The following is a 25,835-nucleotide window of genomic DNA, read 5'->3' on the forward strand; positions in this document are numbered from 1 at the left end:
TGACTCAAATTTGAACTTCATCGCATAAACGTGACCCAAATTTGAACTTCATCACATAAATGTGTCTCTAATTTGAACTTCATTTCATAAATGTGTCTCTAATTTGAACTTCATTGCGTAATGTGACCCAAATTTAAACATCATTGTATAAATGTGATTCTAATTTGAACTTCATCACATAAATGTGTCTCTAATTTGAACTTCATCACATAAACGTGACCCAAATTTTAACTTCATCACATAAATGTGTCTCTAATTTGAACTTCATTGCGTAATGTGACCCAAATTTAAACATCATTGTATAAATGTGATTCAAATTTGAACATTGTTGCATAAATGTGATTTTTATTTCAACTTTGTTTCATAAATGTGACTCATTTGAACATCATTGCACAAATGCGACTCAAATTTGAACTTCATTGCATGAATGTGACTCAAATTTAAACATTCCATAAATGAATGTGACTCGAATTTGAACATCATTGCACAAATGCGACTCAAATTTGAACTTCATTGCATGAATGTGACTCAAATTTAAACATTATTCCATAAATGAATGTGACTCGAATTTGAATTTCATCACAAGTCTAGTAAAAATCTCCCTGATTTTGAGCCGACTTTTATATATTTAGACTGGATAAAAAAATTAGGCTCTATTTAGAAACGAAAAGATGGCCTCTGAAAAACTATGTGAATATTAGTTATGTTTTTGACCTAAAACTGTGTTAATTTTATAATGTAATCTCATGGTCAATCAATTAAAACTATGTATTTTTTTTTAAATTCTAGTAGGTATTTCAATTATTTTCAAATAAAATTTCGAATGTTTTTTTTTAGAAGAATAATTTTTTGTTCTTTTGGTGCTTCTGTTGTAATATTATATTTATTTGCTTGAAAAAATTGTATGTTAATTTATTTATTAGTGTAATACATTTGTCATGACAAAATAAAAGTCCACAAACCAAAAATAATTAAATAATATATATTTCTGTCTTTAGTAAATACATGAAAAATCAAAATTAATATAGATTATAATGTTTCAAATGTCTCAATTATTTTTAAATGTTTTTTTTTTGTTTTTGTATATTTATTAATCACTTATTATAAATGAATGGAGATATAAAAATAATTCCAACTGTCACAAAAATGTAAGCCAAATTTGATATTAAAATAAATGAAAATGAAAAATATTTTTTGAGTTTTGTATTTTTCAGTCCTTCTATACATGGTGTCCAGAAACTAGTGGTACTAAATATACATACATACAAGAAACAAGTGGTAACTTCATCGCATAAATGTGACTCAACTTATATAAACAAAGTTCTTGTTGTGACTCCATTATCGACAGTTGTGTCCATCAACGGGTAGCCTCATTAACTATTATCTAGTGCAGAGGTTTCCAAACTTTTTTGCCCCGTAGACCACTAGCCAAATATATTTTTTTCCGTAGACCCCCTGCCTGCCGAAAATTGCATTTTCCTAAAACTATTAACGTCCCACGTGATAATCATTTCTCTTTTTCGTAAGAAGATTCCCTTTCCTTGCATTTTTTTTTTTTCTGGCTGAAATAGACCCCCAGCAAGCCGATATCGACCCCTGGGGGTCTATATAGACCACTTTGGAAATTTCTGATCTAGTGCCATCTATGAGCATCATCTCAAACTATTCTATAGGATATTTTGGTTATAAACGAAAAGCATTTGAAAGATTGCATACCGTGTAAATAAGTTCATAAACAAATACCACCAGTAAGCGCCGCCCGGTACGGCCCGGTTGGCGTTGATGGGTGTTATATCTGCGTGACTATGCAAATTTCGGTTTTGGGAACTCTTTGTAAATAGTAAAAGGTTCTTTAGTATAATTTTGTTTATTTATGTTTCAATGAGGACTGGATTTGGCTAAACTGTTCATTACCCGAGAGTTAGTAATTCTCTGGTTCGAGAAGCTTGTTCCCATGTCAATATAATTCCACAAGTACTTGTTACACTCTAGCGACATCTGAGGGATTCTGGAGTAAGCTTTATGACTAGCGCCATCTATCGCTTAAATACTCAACCTTTGTTTTTGTATGTCAGTTGATGTTCACTAAGATTTTATCTGCTCGCTAATATTTAATTTTGTTTATACATATAAACATCGCCCCAAAACAATTCTTTTCAGTTATTTGTTATTAGTTAAGATATGGATGCGTAATTTGAGCAAGGTTAAATACAGTTTTAAAAAGTATTATTGATCGCCGAGACGAGATTAAAAATATGCCACATGGAGGTATATACCCATAGATTTGAATGCAGCCTTTCAAAGATTAAATAGAATGAAATAAATGAAAATTAACTTTGAATTTGAAGAATTGTTAAAATTCTGTAAAACAGCCCTTCCTAAAAGTAAAAATGAACCATTATTCTGAAAAATTTCAAAATATTATCTTCAATTAATACTGGTATTGCCATCTATGGAGAAAATTGAACAGCTACTATCGTGATGTAACATACAATAATATAGGTCATAATTTTACACAATAAAAAACATTTGGAACATGTAAAGCTTACGGTGTTTTATCAACAGATGGCGGTACCTGTAATGTATGTATTTTATCTTTTTATTCTCTGCATGTTAAAGATTTATTTTTAACAAAGTTGGTTGATTAGATAAGTAGTACTTATATATTTTTTAATATTAAAAAATTGCCAGAATAACAGAAGAGTATCTATGAGTAATGTATGAATGTGAATAAAGCGAGGAGTATGTTCCAATTCCGAATTGTTTGGTTGTCTATCCTCTCTGTCTACATCGGCGGTAAAACGGCGTGATGATTAGTTAGTTAGACGTTTATTCTCGTTTCGTTGCAAAGTTTTAAACGCCGCGCGCCATATTGACCTAACGAAAATTTCATCTGATACAGTTCTGTTCTGCGATAGTAAACTCTAAATAAGCTTTCCATTATCTCCATTATTGCATAACATTATTATATCAGATAAAGCCTTATCATCGAAAGAATTCCAAATACAAACGTCAAACAAAACTTGAAAGAAAAGTGCTGCCATTTAAATAAAATATTATTCCCTAATTTGGCACAGAGAATTATGTAACTAACACGGAGCAACAAATTTTTTATTCTTTTTGTTACTGTCAAAAACTGTTATAAATACTGAACGAAAAAATATGAAATAATGTGTAAATGTTAAAAAAACAAGTTAAATAATATTAAACACGTTTTTTACGTTTTTTAGTTTGATTTTTTAGAATTTTATTTTACATGTTGGTCTTTGTGAAACATAATAACGCATTTGACAACCATAGATGCAAAGTAGGCGGATCATATGATCACTAGTTCACGTGATCGTCGACTTGTCATTCTCTTCTGATCGAATAAGTATCGGTCATACGACAATCGTACGCCTAATGTGGAGTTAGAACCTTTAAAATGTCAAGTAAACTGTTTCTAGTGTTGAGTTTGGTGGCGTTATGCCACCAGGCGAAGAGTGCTCAAGAATATGTCCCGGTTTTCATGTGGGGAGCCACCACCAATACGGGAAGTTCCAAGGCCTTAGAGATGATAGACGCAACGAAATTCAACGATATCCTATCGGAGCAATTAGATAGTGAGCCATTTACTGTGGTTTTCATCGAAGAAACGTTAAGCGTTGAAGATTTTTCGTCTAAAGACTCCAAAGGTCGTACTGCTTATCCTGGACTGAGAGAGAAAATCACAGGGGAGTCAGTTCTATACCTGCCCTTCGTATCTTCCGCTTTGCATACTTTGAACAAGTTAGCAGACCCTAAGAAGGTGGATAGGATCCACTTGACTGACGAGGGTCTCTCTGCAGACATTGTGCCTGGCTCTGGAAAGTTCCTGTACATCAACTTGAAGGACGCCCGCGACGGTGAGGATCGCTTGCACATGCTGTCACGCCACGATGAGTTCATGACGGAAATGTTCGACAAGCTGTTGAAGAAGCATGATAACGTGCTTGCCATCTACACTGCCAGGTGATTAGTTATTTATTTATTTATTTCATGCACGGTCGTCGAATGGGATAGGAGATTAGGTATGCAAATTACCAATTTGAAAGTATATTTCGTGTTGTATGCTGATGTATTTCTAACAGCATGGAAGATCTACAGTCTCTTGTATCTAGGATGAATAAAGTATGGTATGATTCGAGATTTTCACCGCAAAAAGTATTATGTGATTTGTTTTTGGGTATTATGCCATGTTGCTCTATCTCCTTTAGCCAACATTTTGGACAGCATTACAATGATGTACAATGTTACACATCTGCCCTGACGATAGACACTGTAATGCTGTCCGAAACGTTGGCAAATAAAACAAAATTAACGAATTTTTGCAGAATGAGTTAATTATGAATGTAATACATCTAAAGTCATGATATGCAATATACTTGGAGCAGGTGGACGAGTTTGTGTATTTGGGAAGTATGTTTACGAGAGATGGGAAGGCTGACAGAGATGTTGAAAGAAGGGTAAATGCAGGTAACTCCATTAATGGATCACTGCATATGTTAGGCGCCAATAAAAAACAAATGAAAATTCGTGAGGCTAGCAGTCCACAATGGAGGGTTGATACCTTCCTTGATGTATGGAAGTGAGGCATGGAACTGGCAGAGGGAGAATGAAAGTAGACTGAATGCTGTATAAATGAGATCCCTGAGGCATATGCATGCTATATGTTATGTATTATTATGTAACAAAATCTTGTTCACCTCGAAAAACCACTTTGAAGTTGTTTAGGTCGTATAAAACCAAGTAAAATAACCTGCTTATACAACAATTAGGGATTTGCAAATATCCAATACTCGACGATTCAATTTTAACGACGACCGCAATACATCTGCGCGTAGGTGCACATTTTTTAAGCCCATGTTTTTGGAATATCTATTTTGTATTTTTTCAAAATCTATATAAATAACAATTTAAATGTTCATTTGTTCAAAATCTTAAATCTCAGAAAATTCTTCACCGATTGCTTTGAAATTTCGACACGACGTTGTATTTGAAAATGCGTGTGTTTTTATATACCTATATTATATAGATGTCACCTGTGACAGGTAGAAACATGCCTTTTTTTGAAAAGCAGTGCCATCTGTTGGACGTAAAAGTAACACGCCCTTGTTTGTTTGCCTTATTGTTTATCTCCACAGACAGACTGAGCCACAGCAGTGCGTGGCGGGGTACAGATAATGGATAATATATTACACTGGACCTCAGTATTTCTCTATGATATAGAGAAATCAGGATAAATAGTCAGGGTCAAATTACCTGGGTGTAATATTTACTCAATACCTCAGGACTCTGACATATTGACTGCTTTGTTTCTTAATGAAGGTCAAACTAACTAACTAACCATCACGCCGTTTCGCCGCAGGGGTAGGCAGAGAGGACGGACCGCCAAACAACTCGGTCACACCACACACTTCTTGCCTCATTCACATTCATACATACTCTTCTATTATTCTGACTCTTGACATGGCCTGACTCAAGTATCTGATTCACTTGATCGTGCCATCCCTTCCTCGGGCGTCCTCGACTTCTGCTACCATCCGTTTTGCAATAAAAACAAATAAATGGAATATTTCATTGACTACCAGTATTTTAATGGAGGATGTTGTGACGAAATAGCATCATTGATTCCTTCGCCACCGGTGCATAATCAAGCCAAACGCGCGCCCAACATCTGTACGCGGTTGACATTTGTCACATGAGGATGGGTCGTTTCTACGACTCGTTCTTGAGTTCAACAGCTCGTCTGTGGAAAGATTTGCGGCCCTCTGTGTTTCCATCCTCCTGCAATACGTTTATTTATTTATTAATGCCCTTTTTAGAGGCTTTTCCATAGTTATAGTAAAAATTATACACTATTTATTACATAAACAGAACTGCCTCAGATAATTTATTGTATAAACTGAAGATAAATGAACTCAGATAAATTATTATTATTATAATGTAATGATTTGGCAGCATTCTGCTGATGCGCTCATATCTGATTTGACAACAAGTTTGCCAGTAATTGAGTTGTTTTAAGTTTGAACTAAGTCCTTTCTTCTCTCCAAATGTGAATCCAATAGAGCTTTGAATTGATTTATATTTGTTGCATGGATGACATGTTGTGGGAGTTTGTTCCAAGCATCCACTACTCTATTTGCAAGGAAGTGTTTTCTAGGATTAGATGCAAAAGGCGTTTTGGTAATAGTGTCCACGGAGATTTATATTTTTATTAGTATTGAAGATTTCTTGGATGCTAGGGCAACTGTAATGTCCAGATAAAATTTTGAAAGTCTCGATCAAGTCACCCCTTTCTCTTCTTTCTTGTAAGGTTGGTAATTATGCAGTATTTATTATATAAACTGCCTCAGATAAATTGATAAACTTGGCATAATTATTTCCCTCCATTAGTCCTCTGGGCATTGGGGAATATATAATATGGTAGTTAGTCCCAGAATTTCTGCACTGAAATAAATCCTGAATTTAGTAATATATAGTGGAATCCGAAAGCATATCCTTTCTCTCTTCAAAAAGACCCTCCACAAAGATGACATAGGCCCTGAGGAAGATTATTTTCTTCCGGGTCTCTGGATATAATAATAAATAAAGTGTTTAATTCCAGATACCCATCGTGGGAAGTAGCCGCTAGCGAACAGTCCCGTTCACGTCGAGAACTCCTGTCTAAGCCCGAGGGTGAAGCCAACCCAGAGTCCGGCTTCTACAACGCCGGCAAGGTGCTGCTCTACTCCTCCAACATCAGCCTCGAGCAGGACGGCGTGACAACCGATCTAGTCAAGGGTACCATCACGCTGATCAATCAGACCACGGCGGATACTTCAGCTAGGATTGAGTTTGGAACAGCCACGGTGCTGTTGTTGAAGTTCACTATTGAGAGGGGATATTGGTGGTTAAGTAAGTTATATTTTTATTATTTTCTAGCTAAACTAGAAAGCTCAGATAGAGAAACAATATTGCGTGTTTATTTATTTATTTCACTCCTATTAACCTCTCAGACAAAGACATTTATTTACTATGAGAACTGTCAAAACGTGATAATTTTTGTGTTATTTACGAGTTTTGCTAAAAGCTTCATAACTCACGTTTTGGGAAACGTAGCCTCATTCTAAAAAATGTTTTGGAAAGATTATGAAATCCACTATCGAATTGTGTTGTTATACGTAAATATTTGCGTTTCTAAATATACATTTTATGAAAACGTCAAAAATATGTAAGAATCGCTTACCATTATTTCAAAGCCGTGAAAAATGTACTTTTTTTTGAGTATCATAAAGAAATAACACTTTATATATTGAAGAAATATAATTAAAAACTATTAGTCACCTCAAAATATTAACCGTCCAAACTAAAATATTTTTAATAAATTATTTAGAAACGCAATAAATTATGAACGAACAAGATGACAGATTCAATCGGCTTAGATAATGCACTTCTACGTTCCATAGATATTCTTGAATACAGACGCGTAGCGTTATTCATTATCGATACTCTGTTTTTTAAATCATGGCAATCCATACGGATTATAGTATACACTAGTGATGAAAATAAATCGATTTTTGTAAAATCTCGCGCGTTTACGTGAAAAGACGTTCTAATGTCTTGACCGCTATTATCATATTTACGTCTTTTGACGTTCTAATTTTCTGAGTGGTTAAGGCTTTTACATACATATATATATATATATAAAAATATTTACGAAATTTTCCCCGAAATAGTGCAGGAAACGACTATTTAAAACAATTGCAGAAAAATAAATATAAAGTCAAAATATCGCCGAACTTGATCTACACAGCAAGCAGGCACAAAACATAAAAAATCCAAACTATTTTTTTCTGTTTCAGTTGACAAAATTATTATGTGTTAGTCAAATTAAATACCTTTATCAAAATATTCCACTACTTGATGAAAAAAACTTCGAAATTGATGTACTAAATATATCAACAACATCGTAGTATTTGTTTCCTAGCTGTTGAATCCGTCGCATAGGAGTGTGATATTGGGACGTTGATATAGAATTGCTACAATAATATGGTAGGTACTGTCTTGTAACTGACCTGCTTGGAGTATGAAAAGAGATTACATATAATAAATCAGTGGTATCAAACATTGAATTAATGATTTTATACAAACAGGTTAAATCGGAAATGATTCTACGATCAGATAATTTTATTAAATTTAATGAACAAAGTACGTTATCGTAATTTAGGTTTTCTCTAGGAATGCCCATTTTTAAATTTACTTATTTAAAAATTTATTTTGGATTCTTTCAATCGCATGTGAATGAACCTCATAATTTGTGACATATATAATGTTTTTACAGTATTAACATTATTGAAATCACTAGATACCCTTACAATAAATCCCAACATTTTCAAAGCTTTATTGGTTATTATTTCAATATGCTTGATAAAGTTAAGTTTCGTGTCAAACCAAATGCGTAAGTCATTAATTTCCGAGACAGATACTAACGACATATTGTTAGTGGAATAATCAAAAAATATTGGATTCTTTATTTGGTGAAACCTCATAATTTGTGTTGCTTTTGCTTTAAAAAAAAACATGTTTGTCCAACAAACATTTGCTGTTTTTATAAAAATAGCACAGGCCATGTTGTCTTTGTCTACCGATATTTCAATGGAAGATACTCCGAGGAACTAGCGTCATGGAGACCTGTGCACCATCTCATGGCACCGGTGCATAGTCAGGAAACACGCCAAACGCGCACCCAACATTTTATCACGGTTGATATTTGTCACATGGCAATAGGTCGTTTATTCGACTCTTGAGTTTGGATGCTGAACGATTTTTTTCTACGACATGGATCCCTTCAAGACCCAAGTTAACTCCTTCCTCTCCTCAAAAAGACCCTCCATACAGCATTCCCAAAGATGAAATTATTTTCATCAAGGCCTTTTTTGTTGGAGCTAAACAAAAAAAAATTACAATTAACCTAATTCAGTCGTTCATGCTTAACAAACTTGTTGTGCGTAGATTTTGATGGATATGACTTTTTAATTTTTACAGCCATCAAGGTGAACGAGGATGATGCAACTAATCAGATTTACGCACCTCTCCAGTTCTCCTACCACTGCTCCCCCAAGACTGTGTTCTCTGATGGAAACTTCACTCTGACTCTAGCTGACCTCCAGGTACCGCTATTACCCTATCTTCTTCTCCTTACTTTTAAATTACTAACTTAAGTGCCGGCGTAGCCTGTCGATGAGGTAAAATTGGAAATCGTTGAAGACTTGCTTTGTGCAATGTCACTTTTTTTTTGTGCGATTTTGTACATTAAAAAATGCTCCTAGCATACTAAAATAGATTTTATTCGCTTGGCAAGAAATTAATGTATCCTAATATTATTGTATCCTGTCATTTTGACTTGATAACATATTTATTTTATCTGCGAACAAGTCCGCTGCCATTGTGGAATCTGTCCGCTGCCATTGCGGAAATTGTCCAATGCCATTGTTGAATCTGTCTGCTGCCATTGTGGAATCTGTCCGCTGCCATTGTGGAATCTGTCCACTGCCACGGTGGAATATGTCCACTGCCACTGTGGAATCTGTCCGCTGCCATTGTGGAATCTGTCCGCTGCCATTGTGGAATTTTTCCGCTGCCATTGTGGAATCTGTCCACTGCCATTGTGGAATTTTTCCGCTGCCATTGTGGAATCTGTCCGCTGCCATTGTGGAATCTGTCCGCTGCCATCAAGTGGAATTTGTTATTTTTTTGTCTGAATATAACTGTCTATTCTATGTACAATGTTTATAAATATATAAATCTGGTAAGACGGTACAATTTACAAAAATATAATTTTACAAAAATAGCATCAGCTGGCGCATAGTGGGCCGTATGAAAATTTAATGTCAACACTCGATGAAGGTGGCATCCCAGTAGTTAAAATCAGAATTGATTGTACCGATATTGTGTACTAGCTCAGACCCATGAAAATCACGGAATATTATAATTGTAGGATTGATAATTGAATGTTAGTTCAAAAGTGCAGACCCTTGCAAAATTACAAAATCTGATTACTTCTCAAGATTAAGCCTAAGAAATTTAAACAAAAGAAATACACATCTTCAATAACGAATTAAAGTAATTTTATAATATTAGGTATGTTGTATGTAGGTACTTAATCACTTGTCCGAATTCTTGACACATAGTTCCAATTTTGAAAATGACGACATTAAAATAATTTTCTGTTAAAATATTAAATTAAACGTAGGTACTTTATCGCTTGTCTGAATTCTTGACACATTAGTTCTAATTTTGAAAATGAAGACATTAAAATATTTTTCTGTTAAAATATTATTTTAAAGGTAGGTACTTTTGTCGCTTGTCTGAATTCTTGACACATTAGTTCTAATTTTGAAAAAGTTGACATTAAAATAATTTTCTGTTAACCTCTCAGACAAAGACTATTATTTACTATGTGTTCCTTTGCGAACTGTCAAAACGTGATAATTTTTGTGTTATTTACGAGTTTTGCTAAAAGCTTCATAACTCACGTTTTGGGAAACGTAGCCTCATTCTAAAAAATGTTTTGGAAAGATTATGAAATTCACTATCGCATTGTGTTGTTATACGTAAATATTTGCGTATCTAAATATACATTTTATGAAAACGTCAAAAATATCTAAAAATCGCTTACCATTATTTCAAAGCTGTGAAAAATGTACTTTTTTCTGAGTATCATAAAGAAATAACACTTTATATATTGAAGAAATATAATTAGAAACTATTAGTCACCTCAAAATATTAACCGTCCAAACTAAAATATTTTTAATAAATTATTTAGAAACGCAATAAATTATGAACGAACAAGATGACAGATCCAATCGCCTTAGATAATGCACCTCTACTTTCCATAGGTATTCTTGAATACAGACGCGTAGCGTTATTCATTATCGATACTCTGTTTTTTAAATCATGGCAATCCGTATACTAGTGATGGAAATAAATCGATTTTTGTAAAATCTCGCGCGTTTACGTGAAAAGACGTTCTAATGTCTTGACAGCTATTATCATATTTACGTCTTTTGACGTTCTAATGTTCTGAGTGGTTAAAATATATTATTATAGGTTGTCTGAAGTTCAAAACAAAAAGACACCCAATTGAAATTAGTATTTTTGATTATGGTCGTTGATGGCATCTAGCTGTCGTTTTGCTAGTGAAACGGATTTAATAAGTGTATCTTTTTTGTAATGTAGGTCCAACCCTTCTACGAGGAAAAGGAGCCCACCACACCAAAGTTCAACCTGGCCTACGACTGTGTCGGCTTCACGTCCGTGCCGATCTGGTCGGGCCTGCTCGTGGTGTTCCTGTTCATCTTCATCGTCTCCGTGGGCATCACCATGATGCTGGACATCCGCACCATGGATCGATTCGACGACCCCAAGGGCAAAACCATCACCATCACTGCGTCCGAGTAACGAGGAGTTATTAACCTGACGGAGATTGGGTAAAATGGTCTAATAGAATAGAGAGATATTTTTAATGTTGTGTCGCGCAAGCTTGCAGAATGTCGTAAATAGAAAAATGGAAAAAATCAGATTTTGAACGTATCCAAAAACTAAAAAGTGTTTTTAACTCACCTTACATTTTGTCATCTGAACACTTTTTAGTTTTATGAGGACGTGTCATTTGGTGACAGCTATAGCACTGCGGTAAAGAATTAATTAAACGGCCACCTCTGGTCTGGATAATAATACCTTCATCAGTCCGTTTGAAATATTTTGACTTACGACATTCTTATTGTGAGTGAGCGCGATACATTCACAAAATAATACAAAGTATTAAAAAATGTATAAAAAAACTATTGTTTTTATTTATTTCAAAATATGTACATTTTTCCTCTCTAATCTATTAACTTCTTATAACAACATTTACCCATTTTATTAAACACGGTCTTTCAAAAAAAAAATTGCTTTATAAATAATAGTAATTCTCAAAGTTGTAAAAAATAAAGCCTCGTTCACATAAGTAGTAAAATTTAGTATCACACAGGAGTAAAAATAATTAAAAATTAATGCGATTATAAAATCGAAATTTTTGCTTATTGTATACGCAATAATGTTAAATAATTTAAATAGCAACAAATTATAATAAAAATGTTATATATATATATGATAATATACAATGAATTATATCCTTCTGATATCTTAAAATACTAAACCATATTAGCTTTAATTGCAGTAGATTAGCTTAATTAGTTCAGTATAGTGGAAGATACTTTCAGTATCGCCTTGGCGAAAGACATCCGTTCAGAATCAAAACATCAGGGTTGCTAATGCATGTGTTCTAAAATACCCACAATTTCCTTTACCTCCAAAATGACCCAAATTCTATTAAAATTAGCATTTATTTTGTAATATTTGATCATTTAATTAAACATTCAGGGTTTTTGAAAGTTTGGTACGAAGAAAACGAAATTATAGTACATTCTCACAAATATTGTAAATATAATTTTTTTAATATGGTAAGATATCAATAAATGTTAAGAATCCCCGCATTTTCCCCACAAAAAGGTTCTCCCTGCAAAATACCCAATTCTTTATTTATTTATTAATAAATCCCCTTTTTAGGGGATGAATATTAAGAAATGTACATTATTTATTGTACATAACTGAATTGCTTCATTAACATCTGACTCGGTATAAATGTTTCCCTCTGTTAGTATTCTGGGCAAAGAGGAATACATATGGTAGTTAGTCTTAGAATTTCTGCACTGAAATAAATCCCGACTTCCAGTATTATGTTGTGGAATCCGAAAGCTTATCAATTCCAGCAATCTCGGACCATCAACTAAATCATTTAGAATTTTATATCTTGAAAAATCTCAGAAATTCTCCGCAATTTCGGGAATTCCCAACGAATTGGCCACCCTACAAATCATTGCTTCAAATGGTTTTAGCCGGCGTGTTTAGTGACCAGATGGTGCTTCCCAACCTTCATCTCCTCATCCCCATTACTTTCAGTCTCATGAACTACCACAGTTGAGGATGACATAGTCCCACTAACTCCAAACGGTTATTCACATAAAAAAAAAGTTTCTTAAATTTACCCTAAAATACTGCAACAAATAGCGCTTGTGTTAAAAAAATTGTAGTACACTATTTAAAATAATATTTTTTTAAAAATTGGAATTAGAGTTGACGTGAATAAAGCATGCTTAGGATTGTGTGTATTGATGTATATTGCGTACGTATGATGTCCTTGCGAAGTGTCACTGAGAAAAAGCGTTTTGTCTTGCTTTTTTTATCGTTATTAGTGAAAAAGGACAATAATAAAAATTATTGTAAAATTTTAATCGAATTTGAAAATTAGAAGAGCTTTGTGAAAAATCACGGGATATAATTATTGTAGGATTGATAATTGCATATAGGTAAAAAAATTTAACCCATAAAAAATCACAAAATCACACATGTACTAAGAAATTTAAACAAAACAAATATAGAATTAAAATAATTTCCTGGCAAAAAAACTATTATATTATAGGTAGGTACTTTATCGCTTGTCTGAATTCTTCACACCATCAGTTCCAATTTTGAAAATACAATCACAGACACAGTCGAATCTAGTGTGTTTTATGATCATTATTAAATTAAGGCGATGCCATACGTAGTAATGTAAAATCATGTGTTTTTGGTTTGAAAATTTGGTCGCCTAGAAATTTTTCAGATGCTTTAAATAAATACTGCGAGTAGAATACATCTTGGCCTTTGGAATAATCGACCAGTTTTTAGATAAGTCTTTTTATAAGACCAGAAAAAAATAATGTATAAGGCCTCTAAAAACTGCTTTAATTTCAAAATCTCCTACTTACGAACCCATTTTCGGTTATGGTTTTATTGTATAGTGTGGCAAATTAAGTTATTTATAAAATGATCAAAAAAAAAAAAAAATTTTATGCCTGAACATCCACAAAATAAAATAAAAGGCACTTTTTGGCCATGTTTTTTTCTTGCATAAATCAAAACAGGCGGATGGTGTTAAACGGGAATTTAAACCTTATCGCCATCTACGTAAGGGTTGTTATTGATAGCGGCTCAATTAAAAATATTACACGACGTAGTGCATCGCCTTAACTATTTTTTTCATAACAAATAGATAACAATCATGTTTGAAACATGATGTACGCAAGCAATGCATCTGTATTCGCATCAAAATTCGCTCCAATATTCAATACTTGATGAAAATTTTCCTCCTCGTGTGAAAAAGGCTTAATTTTAATTGCAATTATTTTTTGAAAGACCTAACTTATCATTTCCATTATATATTTTTGCTGTTAGACTGTTTAAAACCATGTTAAGTATTTAGCTGAATTTTCAGCAATAGATTGAGGAATATAAAAAAAAAACAGAATTTAATTAAGTGTCAAGCAATTATTGTTGTCAACCCTTCGAGAGCCAGTGAATCTGTAGCGGATTTACTAATAACTCATCGTACTTGCCTCGATTTTATGGTATTTTGAAACTTAAAAAATGCTCCTAGCATACTAAAATAGATTTTATTCGCTTGGCAAGGAAATAATGCATCTTAATATTATTCTAGCTTGTCGTTTCGTCGCTACTGATCTATTGATCTGTGAAAAAGCACGACGCAAAAGCCTCGTTTGACTTATTTTTACTGTCAATAACTCTTATTTAGCTGAAAAATATTAAAAAAAACTTTTCATTATATTGTAATATTTTTAATATAATATATTTACGGTGCGTGGCGGGTCGCTCGACATTTTAGCTGGCATTCTAAGGGTTAGCAACATATTTGCTAATTTTATATTTGCTATATTTTAGCTTGTCATATTTGGGTGTAGGACCCATCTCCTCGTCACAGCGCCTCTAGGCGTCCCTGTCTTGGGCTACTTCACATCCTCTGGAGTTTGTTTTTACCGACTATGTCTGTGTCTTCCCTTTGAAATGGCACTCAAAATTATCAGCAGAATCCGATCTTCTGGCATTCTTAATACATGATTGACTCACTCCGATTGCGAGTTATCCCCATCCCGGGTTCGGTATTGTGTCTAGTTTCTTATTCAATACCATTGTAACATTTTGTAACGAAAGTACCGTATTTTTAGAAATATTTCAGTAATTGCAAAACACGCCAGTTTTTACATTTTTGACACGCTTAAATTTGCAGTCGTTGGCGTAGCCAGCGTAGATATTGGTAGATACAATCAGTATACCTTGACTTTGTGTAGAAACGGGTGGTCCATTTGGTAGATTCCCACTATCTTAATAAACTGATTGCAATCTTTAGAGCACAGGCGTCGGGCAGGAATGCTGTTCTTCTTCTATCGGTATTTCAATGGAAGATGCTCCGAAGAACTAGCATCATTGATCTCCCAGGCACTGGTGCATGGTCGGAAACACGCCAAATGCGTGCCCAACATTTGTATATGGTTTTTTACAGTGGGTTGTTACTACGATTCATTCTTGAGTTCAACGGTCTCTTAAAGACCCACGCCTTCTCCTTCTCCTCAAACAGACCCTCCACACAGCATCCCCTTATATGACGCAGGCCCTGGGGTAATTATTTTCCTCAAGACCTTCTGTTTAGAGTTAATGTAAAAAAAAAAAAATAGTTGCGCTCCGGTGAAATCGAATCAAATCGTTGCTTTATATGGTGTGTGACCAGATCTGAATAGCCAGGTACTTCCCAAGCTTCTTTCCTTTCAGCCTCACAACATACTATACAAATTGGGGATTCCATAGTCCCACATAAAATAAAAAATAATTTGACACCACCATAATTTTTTTTTGTATACTCCTCAATTTTTTTACATAAGTAATTTATTTATCATTTAAAAAAAATCATGCTGTTTAAATAAAACATTAAGCCTTAAAAACTGACAAACGAACTATAACAAATTTAATGTAATAAAAAAAAAATAGAACTAAAGAAGTTAAAAAATATATGTCCATATTAATAAAGATAGATACAACGCAATATTGGTCAATACATATTAGGTTCACTTCGACCGTCAGGAAGAACAATGTCGGATGTGCAAACAGTAAAAATGCAGAAAAAAAACTTTACACAGCTCTACTGGAAAACTACAAATTTCCACAACCGACAATGTTCGTCGATTCCGTTGACATAAAATTTGCAATTTTTTTTTTACTGCTCCAAAATGTATGTCTATTGTTAAACTGTATTAAAAAAATTGAACAAATAATAATTAGTGTTGTAAAAATATATTGCTTAACGATTATTAGGAATGGTTGTGTAAAATATTATAAAAAAAATTGTGTATTGAATTTCAAACTTATTTCTGAAATATTATTTTAAAAATTCAATGAGCGCATTTATGATGTATTATTTTTAGATATTAGAAAAATTAGATTTGTAAATATATATTATATATACGAAATGTTTGAAAATTAAAAAAAGTATTACAAAACCAATGGAAAATTTTCTTAGAAAATATACTGTCGTTAAGCAAAAAGACAGCTGTAAATTTTCGATGGTTGGTCACATTCCGATATGCTAGACTTATCATGTTTATTTTACAATTGTAGTAAAAAGTACATCGGGATGGGACGATTGAAAATTTACAGCAGTCTTCTTACTTATGATTCATTTTAAAAGACATTAAACAGGTGATATTTACCCGCTAGTGGCTGATTTCTTTAAAAATTGTTCAAATTCAAAATTAATACATACCACACAATCGATTGCAAATTTTATCTAGTTTCACGAGTTACCCGCTTGTATTACGAGTTTCCGAACACCTCGGATTATACACTCGGCATCACAAAAATGCGACAATAAAGCGTCACTTTTGGATGTGCAGCGTCATCGCCTACGTAGAAACACCACACTGTCGCATCCCTGATTGCAGTAGTGCCGCCACTTGAGCGACTTCAGCAGCAATGATGTCCATTTTAAAGGGTTGTTTTCTAGCTCTAATTATTCACGTGTGTCCTCTTCAACGTTCGGGTAATGAATGATCCTTTTATAGCCCAGGAAGATGACACAAGGCGTGGCACCTGTAAAGATTATATGCGGAACATTTTTTTAACATCCCGTACTCAAAATGTATCGTTTATGAAATGAAACTATTGTCTGATAAGAGTTCGTTAAATAAACTTTCAATTGATATCATTATTGTTTGGGTTAGATGTGTAGCAGCCGTGTCTCCGCTGCTTACACCTTCCAGGATACCGACCCGGAAATCATAGATCAGACCTCGGTAAAGTGTAAATTAAATGTTGGTCTCTGGCAACGCATCAATTTTAATTTAGGTAGATGCTAACTTAGACTGAAGAATTTAATTTAGGTAGATGCTAACTTAGACTGAAGAAATTAGGTAGATGCTAACAGACTGAAGAATTTAGGTAGATGCTAACATAGACTGAAGAATTTAGGTAGATGCTAACATAGACTGAAGAATTTAGGTAGATGCTAACATAAACTGAAGAATTTAGGTAGATGCTAACATAGACTGAAAAATTTAGGTAGATGCTAACATAAACTGAAGAATTTAGGTAGATGCTAACATAGACTGAAGAATTTAGGTAGATGCTAACATAAACTGAAGAATTTAGGTAGATGCTAACATAGACTGAAAAATTTAAGTAGATGCTAACTTAGACTGAACAATTTAAGTAGATGCTAACATAGACTGAAGAAATTAGGTAGATGCTAACATAGACTGAAGAATTTAGGTAGATGCTAACTTATACTGAAGAATTTAGGTAGATGCTAACTCAGACTGAATAAATTAGGTAGATGCTAACTTAGACTAATTTTTTTTTCTTGAAACTTGAAAATATGGAGACACGTAGGAACGTATGTCTATTGTTATTAATGAATGGATTTTTCGAGATGTGTTCAGAAGATGAAAACATGTGTGCGGACAATTTTTAACAAATGTGCGGCCACACACGCGCACACCTTGGTAACAGGTGACATTTTTGGTTGTTTTTTTTTTCCATTTAAGGCCCTGTAATAAGCGTTCAAAGATGGTTTGAAAGAGAGATATGTAAATACGAATGTTAGAGGGAGCGCGCTAATATTAAAAACATGATAATAACTAAGCGAAAATGGTGAAAATATTTAATAAAACGCGACTCGTTAAAATAGAGCAAATATCTCTCGACAAATGCTTTAGTTGCATTTAAAGATACACTGTGCATTTTTCCATAAATTATAATTATATGCTTTATTGGTGTCAAGAAATTTTAATTGGTAAGTATCAAGATATCGATGAATTAAAAAAATTATATTTTGTCCGAAAAAATGATATTTTGAAGAAGAAAATAATATGAATAAATCTAAACGAAACATGAAACAGAACAAGACACATAAAATAAAAAGATAAAGCGATCAAAGCGATACGATAGGTGTTTAATAAAATTGGATTGGATATTTTCAATATTTATTTATTGGATGATTTGTATAGCGCCGCTTTTGTGAGATATCACCTCAGGTGCGGTTTACAGTTGATGCAAATATTACAAAAATAAATTGAAATTAAGTTACTTAAATAAAATGAAGTACAGAAACAGGTGACACGAGGATTGAGAATCTGCTGCAAGAATCCTAGGTGGTGAGGAAACTGGACCAGCTGCTGCAGCGAGAGAGTCCACCGCGTCCACCAACAGTGCCAGTACGAGGTTCGTCATCCGTCCAGGTATGTGTCTGCTGCTAATTAAGCGCTGACACAGTATCCTCACATAGATAACAAACCTTGGCAGCACCGCTGTGACGTTCGGCAAGTCCTGATGATGGACACTGCAATGCTGTCCGAAACGTTGGCTAAAGAAGGAGTTAGCGCAACACGGCATAACACCCCAAAAACAAATAGCAAAAATACTTTTGGCCGTGAAAATCTTAAATCATATTTGATCAATGTATGTTTGATATTTATTTATTTATTCTCCCATTGGGCTTTTTACATACATAGTTCATAAAAAAAATATATTCTAAAGATTGTAAGTTCACAATAGTAACAGTAATAAAATAATACATATAACCATATCCATTTGACATATTATAACAGCAAGTAAATAGAAAATGCGTACAATAATTATTTGTAGGTATAAACCTGTGTACAAAAATAAGAATATGCCTACTCCTAATGTATACAAACGTAAATTAGTTAAAAAGAAATGTAAAGTTTATATGTACATACTAGGTAATGGCAGCAGTAACATGATATCATACGACACATAGTGTATGAGGCCTTTGAATTAGAAAGTTAACGAAATAATTATTGGCGGTATTGTTAACAAAATATAGAGCGTTTGACAGGTTATCGTGGCCTGTTAAATCGAGGGCGTTCGGTCTGCCATTTTAAATACATATTTTACGTAGTTTATATGAAAAATATTGTGAAGATTATAAGTATAAGCAATCATATAACCTTCACCATTTGACATATAAAAGCAAGCAAAAAGCAAATGTAAACATGATATTGAGGATTCCAAATGACTGATTGATTTTCACTGATGTTTCTTAATTATTAGTTAACTAGCTGTACCCCGCCACGTGTTGCTGTGGCTCAGTCTGTCAGATGTGCAGAAAGAGAAACAATTGCTTTTACGTCCAACAGATGGCGCTGTTTAAAAAAAAAAAAGTTTTTACCTGTCACAGGTGACATCTATATAACGTATGTATATAAAAACACACGCGTATTCGAATGCAACGCTGTGTCAAAAAATTCAAAGCAATCCGTGAAGAACTTTCCGAGATTTAAGATTTTTAACAAACAAACATTTACATTTTTATTTATATAGATAGATGTAAACGAGAAAATAGTTACAATAGCCTATGGGGATGTGATGGTGAGAGGGAAGGGAAGGGGTGAATCTATTCCGTGTAAATTATATGTATTGTGTGAATGTTATTTATTGATTTTAGGTTTGAAAAAGTGGGGTGCCAGCTTAAAAAAGCCGAATTCACTGATGAAAAAAAATAAGGTGAGTGAACGTGTTTTGTTTTGTGTTAGTACTGCATAGAGGGATGTTTACTGCGTGGTTTTGCCTGGTTTGTCTGATGGGCACTCTTAATTGAATTCTTTCAAGTAATTCAGGGCAATCTATCACAGAGTTAGCTATTTTTTCTAAAAATAGTACATCTACAGAATTTACGAGTATATGACTTTCTAAATATTTTCACGTTGATTTGATTCCAGATAAATTCGCTACTTTTTAACTTATTCCAAAATAAAATACTGTTCTTAAAAGCAGATAAAATACTTTTTCAGATTTTATTATTACTAAGGTGGCTGAGTTGACATCGCATTTGGGTCCCACCCTGAAGTAGTGTGTTCAATACCTCGGCTGGGTAACTCCTCCATCAACATTTTCAGCTTACTGTGGTGGTAGTAGGAGATTTTCAAATATTGTCAGGTCATACGTAACCTGGGAATGTTTATCTTTCTTAAAAAAAATCGATATATTATGTATTGCAATAAAAAAATATTAGATAAAGTTTTTAAGGTCGCTTACCAATAGTTTTATTGTGTTAACTGTAATTACTAATTTACACAAAACAAAAAAAAATATTTGATTAGACAAAGGTATCAAAAAGTTATCAAAATTTTTTTTTTTTTTATAAACGAAAAAAGTTTGACATTTTTTTCAAATGTTAAATGTTGTTTCATAGAATTATTTAAATTTTTTTCAGGATCATTTGTGGTAAATTAAAAAAAAAAACTGAGAGCACGGTATTTTCTCCTTCTAACACTGTTAAAATCATATTTCTCACCACAATACAAAATGAGATAGCATATGTTTTAGTACACCGTGTCAAGCTGGGATACATACTACCAAAAAGACTACGGTTGTTTATACTCTTGAGTATATAATGCTCCCAAAATTGTCCAAGGAGTTAATTTGTGTAATTGTATTTTTCACATATTCTTGTAATTTATTTTCATTGAAAACATAAATCTTCTTTTTACATATAATAATAAAATAGCGATTCTTTCAATTTGGCACACGCAGCAAAAAAATGTGGTGAAATGGTCTGGCGAGTTTTCCAACCCATTTTATTTGAAAAGTGGCGTAAGGCTAGGAGGAATAATGTCTCCAGCACTATTTAATATATATACTGATGAACTAATTCAAAGACTTAAAAACACTAAAATAGGTTGTCATGTTCAAGGAGTATGTGTAAACAATATTAATTACGCAGATGATATGGTTCTTCTAGCACCGTCACTTAGCGCACTAATGAAACTACTCCAAATATGTGAAGAATTTGCAAAAAATCATAACCTTGTATATAATACGTCCAAATCAATCGTTATGGTTTTCAACTGCAAAAACGAAAACATGCTAACACCTTCAGTATGGCTAGCCATACTGAAGATACTGTGATAATATGTCCCAGGTATTTGACGCTACGACTAACATCCATTTTCCTTTAATCTAGATTAAAGGAAAATGGATGTTAGTCGTAGCGTCAAATACCTGGGACATATTATCACAGACGACCCGAAAGACATCGAGGATATGGAAAGGCAAAGAAGAGCGATATCCGTTAGAGCAGGTATGCTGTCAAGGCGTTTTCACCTTTGCAGTACAAAAGTGAAAAAGATACTTTTCAACGCATTTTGTAGGTGTGGGTGGATTACACTGCATCCCAATGGCATAAGCTAAAAGTCGCTTACAATAATGCTTATCGCCAACTATTCCGCCTACCGAGATTCTGCAGCGCCACGGAAATGTTCCTGGAGGGACGAGTACACTCTTTCAGAGCGCTTCTCCGCCATCACATGGGAAGCTTATGGCGCAGACTACGCCAATCTAATAACAAAATCATCACTGCCATGGTTTCCTGGATGGAGTCCCCTCTGATGGCCCTCTGGAGACGGGAGATATGCTAATATCCTCCATAAACGGCTGCTTACACTCATTTTTGTGTTTAAATGCCTCTTTTTTGTGCCTATCGAAATCACCCATGTATTATTATTATTTTTCTAATGCTAATTATGTATATTATTTAAAATATGGAATGTATCGCATTGCACTACCCCTGCATACATTCTTATTATTATTATTTTATTCATTGCGTACTAATTTACAAACCGTTTTTTATTGTCTATTATAATGTATATCTATTGTCTATTATGGTATATCTATTGGTCGAACTTTGACAAGTTTAGCTGCAGGGGGGTATAACTCTAAAATATTGTGACGTCATATTGTTGCCTAACAAGTAAACCCTTATGATCTAGACTATTCCCGTACATTCCAAAACATTTCAGGATGTTCTGGAATGTTATGGAATGCTCTCGAATATATAAGATGCTAGGTAGAATTCTATCGTTTTACTTGATTAATTAAGGCGATGCACTACGTCGTGTAATATTTTAAATTGAGTCGCTATCAATAACAACACTTACGTAGATGGCGATAAGGTTTAAATTCCCGCCTAACACCATCCGCCTGTTTTATTTATGCAAGAATAAAACACGGCCAAAAAGTGCATTTTATTTTATTTTGTGGATGTTCAGGCATAAATATTAATTTGTTTTCGATCATTTTATAAATAACTTAATTTGCCACATTATACAATAAAATCATAACCGAAAATGGGTTCGTAAGTAGGAGATTTTGAACATTAAAGCAATTTTCATAGGCCTTATACATTATTTTTTTCTGGGCCTATAAAAAGACTTTTAAAAAATACTCGATTATTTCAGGTCATTATTAAGGCCAAGCAGAGATGTGCTTTATTTCAAATAAATCCATTTCAAATGGAAATGCAAAATGCAAAATGGGTATTTTCCATTTTGCATTTTAAATGCTTTTCTAAAAACCATTTTGCATTTTAAATGCTTTTCTCAATGCATTTTCCATTTTAAATGCTTTTTTGCAACATTCTTCCTACTTTCTCCACTCATCTTTTTTTCATAAGCCCCAAATATCAGTCGGTCCTCAACCTCGCTATGAGAGGTAATTTACATTTGTCAAGTTGCTCCCTGGTAGGAGCCCTGGCAATTGAGTGATACCATTACAAAAAATACTGAACATGGTTTCATAATCTGTAGTCGTGGTGTTTTTGGATTTACCATCATGTATTATGTTTGTTCTACATTGATGTCCATTATATGACAATTTTTTTTTAAAATTATATAAATATTTTGATTGTTTGACCTGAGAAACCATTTTGCATTTTCAATGCATTTTGAAAATAGGTATTTTGCATTTTGCATTTGAAATGCTTTTCTAAAAACCATTTTGCATTTTCAAATGGAAAAGTTTTGACCCATTTCCATTTTGCATTTCAAATGGTTTTGGGTACCCATTTTGCACATCTCTGAGGCCAAGATGTATTCTACTCGCAGTATTAAATGAAAGCATCTGAAAAATTTCTAGGTGACCAAATTTTCAAACAAAAAACACATGATTTTGCATTACTACGTATGGCATCGCCGATGATTATGTACTACGTATGGCATCATGATTTGTCGTGAGGTAATATTTTGACATTTCAAACATTATATTTTTTATTAATTATGTAAGCTCCGAATGAGAATTTTTCTATCTATATATTGGCATATCTGTGGTTAAATAGATGATCAATTTGTTTCATGCAAAAAGCCCGAAGATATAGATCTAGTGAGTGGCTTATTTATGATCTATGGTTAGAAGTGTTGTTAAATAATTATTCAGGGTGACAGTTTCTGAAAATGCATTCATAAACCATGTTTTTGTTCACATAATGCTCATTTTAGTATTATATTCGTTTAATTCAATGTATTTACGACTAACTTGTTTTAGTTTTCGTCAGTTTGAGTAAAGTAATTATACAATAATTGCATTTTGTAAATTATACATTCATTTTATGTCAAAATGTAGGGTTAGTGGAATATATTCTCAGTATCGCCTTGGTGTACACCATTCAGAATTGAAGCGTTGCTTGAAATGGCTTTAGCCGTGTTTGGTGGCCAGATCTCAATAGTCAGGTCACTTTCCTCATCCCCATTTCCTTCCTCTCCCCACTACCTTCAGCTGATGCCATAATCTCATTGACTCCAGACGGTTGCAAGCAGTTGGGACTCTTGTGCGGTATTTTGCATTAAAAAAAAACATTTTTTTTATTGTGTCACATTTTCACCACGTTTATTAGTAAGGAGTTGATCTGAAAGTGTTTAAAAAAATTAAGTATGCCTTTTAACCATATCCCGTGTATCTATCTATATATTTACCGGACTTTCAATAAATTAATCATTCTGTTTCAGGTATTTTCTTTAGCCTTGAACAATTACCTTCACACAACAGAACGCTATCACAGTAGTGCCATGGAGCTAACTAACCCAGAGTGTGTTTTAATCAAGACGGAACCCGGAACCCAGGAAGAATGTTCCGGTGAAATGCCGAATACGGATGTGAATATGTACCTACCGGATGCAAAGAAAGAAGGTTTGCAATATGCCGAAACAATTCTTAGTGTGGAGTGTTGATTTTAAAAGAAAGGAATTCATGTCTGTTTTTGAACGGTTTCGAAGACAGAACACGCACAGGCAGACTGAGCCACATCAACGCGTGGCGTTTACAGCTAATATTATATATATACCTATAAATAAAAATATAAATGTTCGTTTGTTCAAAATCTTAAATCTCCGAAAACTCTCCACCGATTGCTTTTAAATTTTGACACAACATTGGATTTGAATACGCGTGTCTTTTTATATACATATATTATATAGATCTCACCAGTAACAGGTAAAAAACATGTTTTTTAAACAGCGCCATCTGTTCGACGTAAAAGCAACACGCGCTTTTGTTTATTTATATGCACATTGGAGGGACCCACCACTTTCCCGTCCCGGTATAGGTGACTTATTGTCACCCCTTCGGAGCTCTCGCAAGGAAGCTAATTTTTTTTTATATAAATGACTCAACAATTTCATAAAAAAGGACTCTAGACCTCAAATGTCCCCGCATACGTGGTTAGGTGGTGGTATGAAAGCGCCAAACATAATACAAGAGGCATTATTTATATGCACAGACAAACTTAGCTACAGCAACGCGTGACGGGGTACAGCTTGTTTAAAATAGACAATAACTTTGTTTACATCATGTCCGACATTATGCCGCTACGCCCTGAAGGAGCTACGGTAGTTGCGAAACTTGGTCGGCAATAAGTATTAATAATAAAGTTGATGTAGTCAAAGTTATTATAGCTATCGATAATTTATTTACCGCAATTTTGAATGTAAAACGCTGCACGTTTCGTTTGCCAAATCAATATGTCTGTATGGTTTTTCTAGGTATCAATAATATCGAAACTGTTACCATCAAGGCAGAATCTGGACCTAGAGATGAATATGGAAGCGGGATTCCTTATATCAAAATTGAGATAAACCCCCCGAATCTTAAAACTGAATGCCCAAAGCGCCCTGAAATGATTACACAGTCAGCAGGTAAAACCGATTTTTATTTGTTAAAATTAACAATTCATGGTCTACTAATTTTAGAGTTTTATGAATTAACTGAACTGTTATCATTAAACGAAACTCCGAAAGTCATAATCAAATATTTCCAGTCAGCACGCATATATGACCATAATAACAATAACAGTCAAGGTTATGTTACACATTTCGGACATAATGCAGCCGTTGGGAGGCTGTTGGGAGCCCTGCCGCTCGCAGGTGTCGAGTTGTTGCGACAAGAAGGTGGCGAGTGAGTGGACAAGACGTCTGTGGCGGCAATATTCAAATATGTTGCTAACAGTACCTACAAACACTTACTAAGCGCTATCCGCATCTTTTCAGAATTAATGAGAGACCTGCAGATGCATCCTGGGGAAAAACGATTCTCATGTCCCCACTGTGAAGAGTCCT

The 25,835-nt window shown here is 33.9% G+C and overlaps 2 protein-coding genes across 2 annotated transcripts in view; both read left to right on the forward strand.

Annotated features, from left to right (window-relative positions):
* Positions 1-3,322: 3,322 nt before the first annotated feature.
* On the forward strand, positions 3,323-16,613 carry VhaAC45 (Vacuolar H[+] ATPase AC45 accessory subunit). Its single transcript, XM_089643761.1, has 4 exons — positions 3,323-3,990; positions 6,626-6,915; positions 9,046-9,170; positions 11,239-16,613. Exons 1-4 carry the CDS (start codon positions 3,425-3,427, stop codon positions 11,458-11,460), a joined length of 1,203 nt encoding a protein of 400 aa, XP_089499887.1. The 5' UTR covers positions 3,323-3,424; the 3' UTR covers positions 11,461-16,613.
* Positions 16,614-23,655: 7,042 nt separating this feature from the next.
* Positions 23,656-25,835, forward strand: part of LOC149414135 (uncharacterized) — a 39,369-nt gene continuing 37,189 nt past the window's right edge. Inside the window, exons 1-3 of the mRNA XM_089643836.1 lie at positions 23,656-23,789; positions 24,231-24,411; positions 25,263-25,415. Coding sequence (XP_089499962.1) covers positions 24,291-24,411; positions 25,263-25,415 — 274 coding nt within the window. The 5' untranslated portion in view covers positions 23,656-23,789; positions 24,231-24,290. The remainder of the gene's footprint in view (positions 23,790-24,230; positions 24,412-25,262; positions 25,416-25,835) is intronic.

Source organism: Hesperophylax consimilis, chromosome 20 (assembly GCF_061612785.1).
Source record: "Hesperophylax consimilis isolate HC1 chromosome 20, BYU_Hcon_1.0, whole genome shotgun sequence".
Lineage (NCBI taxonomy): Eukaryota > Metazoa > Arthropoda > Insecta > Trichoptera > Limnephilidae > Hesperophylax > Hesperophylax consimilis.

Bases quoted from the DNA above. Each gene is read 5' to 3' on its own strand.
- VhaAC45 (XM_089643761.1), top strand. From the start codon at position 3,425: ATGTCAAGTAAACTGTTTCTAGTGTTGAGTTTGGTGGCGTTATGCCAC. The intron at 3,991-6,625 runs GTGATTAGTTAT...GTTTAATTCCAG, and splicing joins CTTGCCATCTACACTGCCAG to ATACCCATCGTGGGAAGTAG. The intron at 6,916-9,045 runs GTAAGTTATATT...TAATTTTTACAG, and splicing joins GAGGGGATATTGGTGGTTAA to CCATCAAGGTGAACGAGGAT.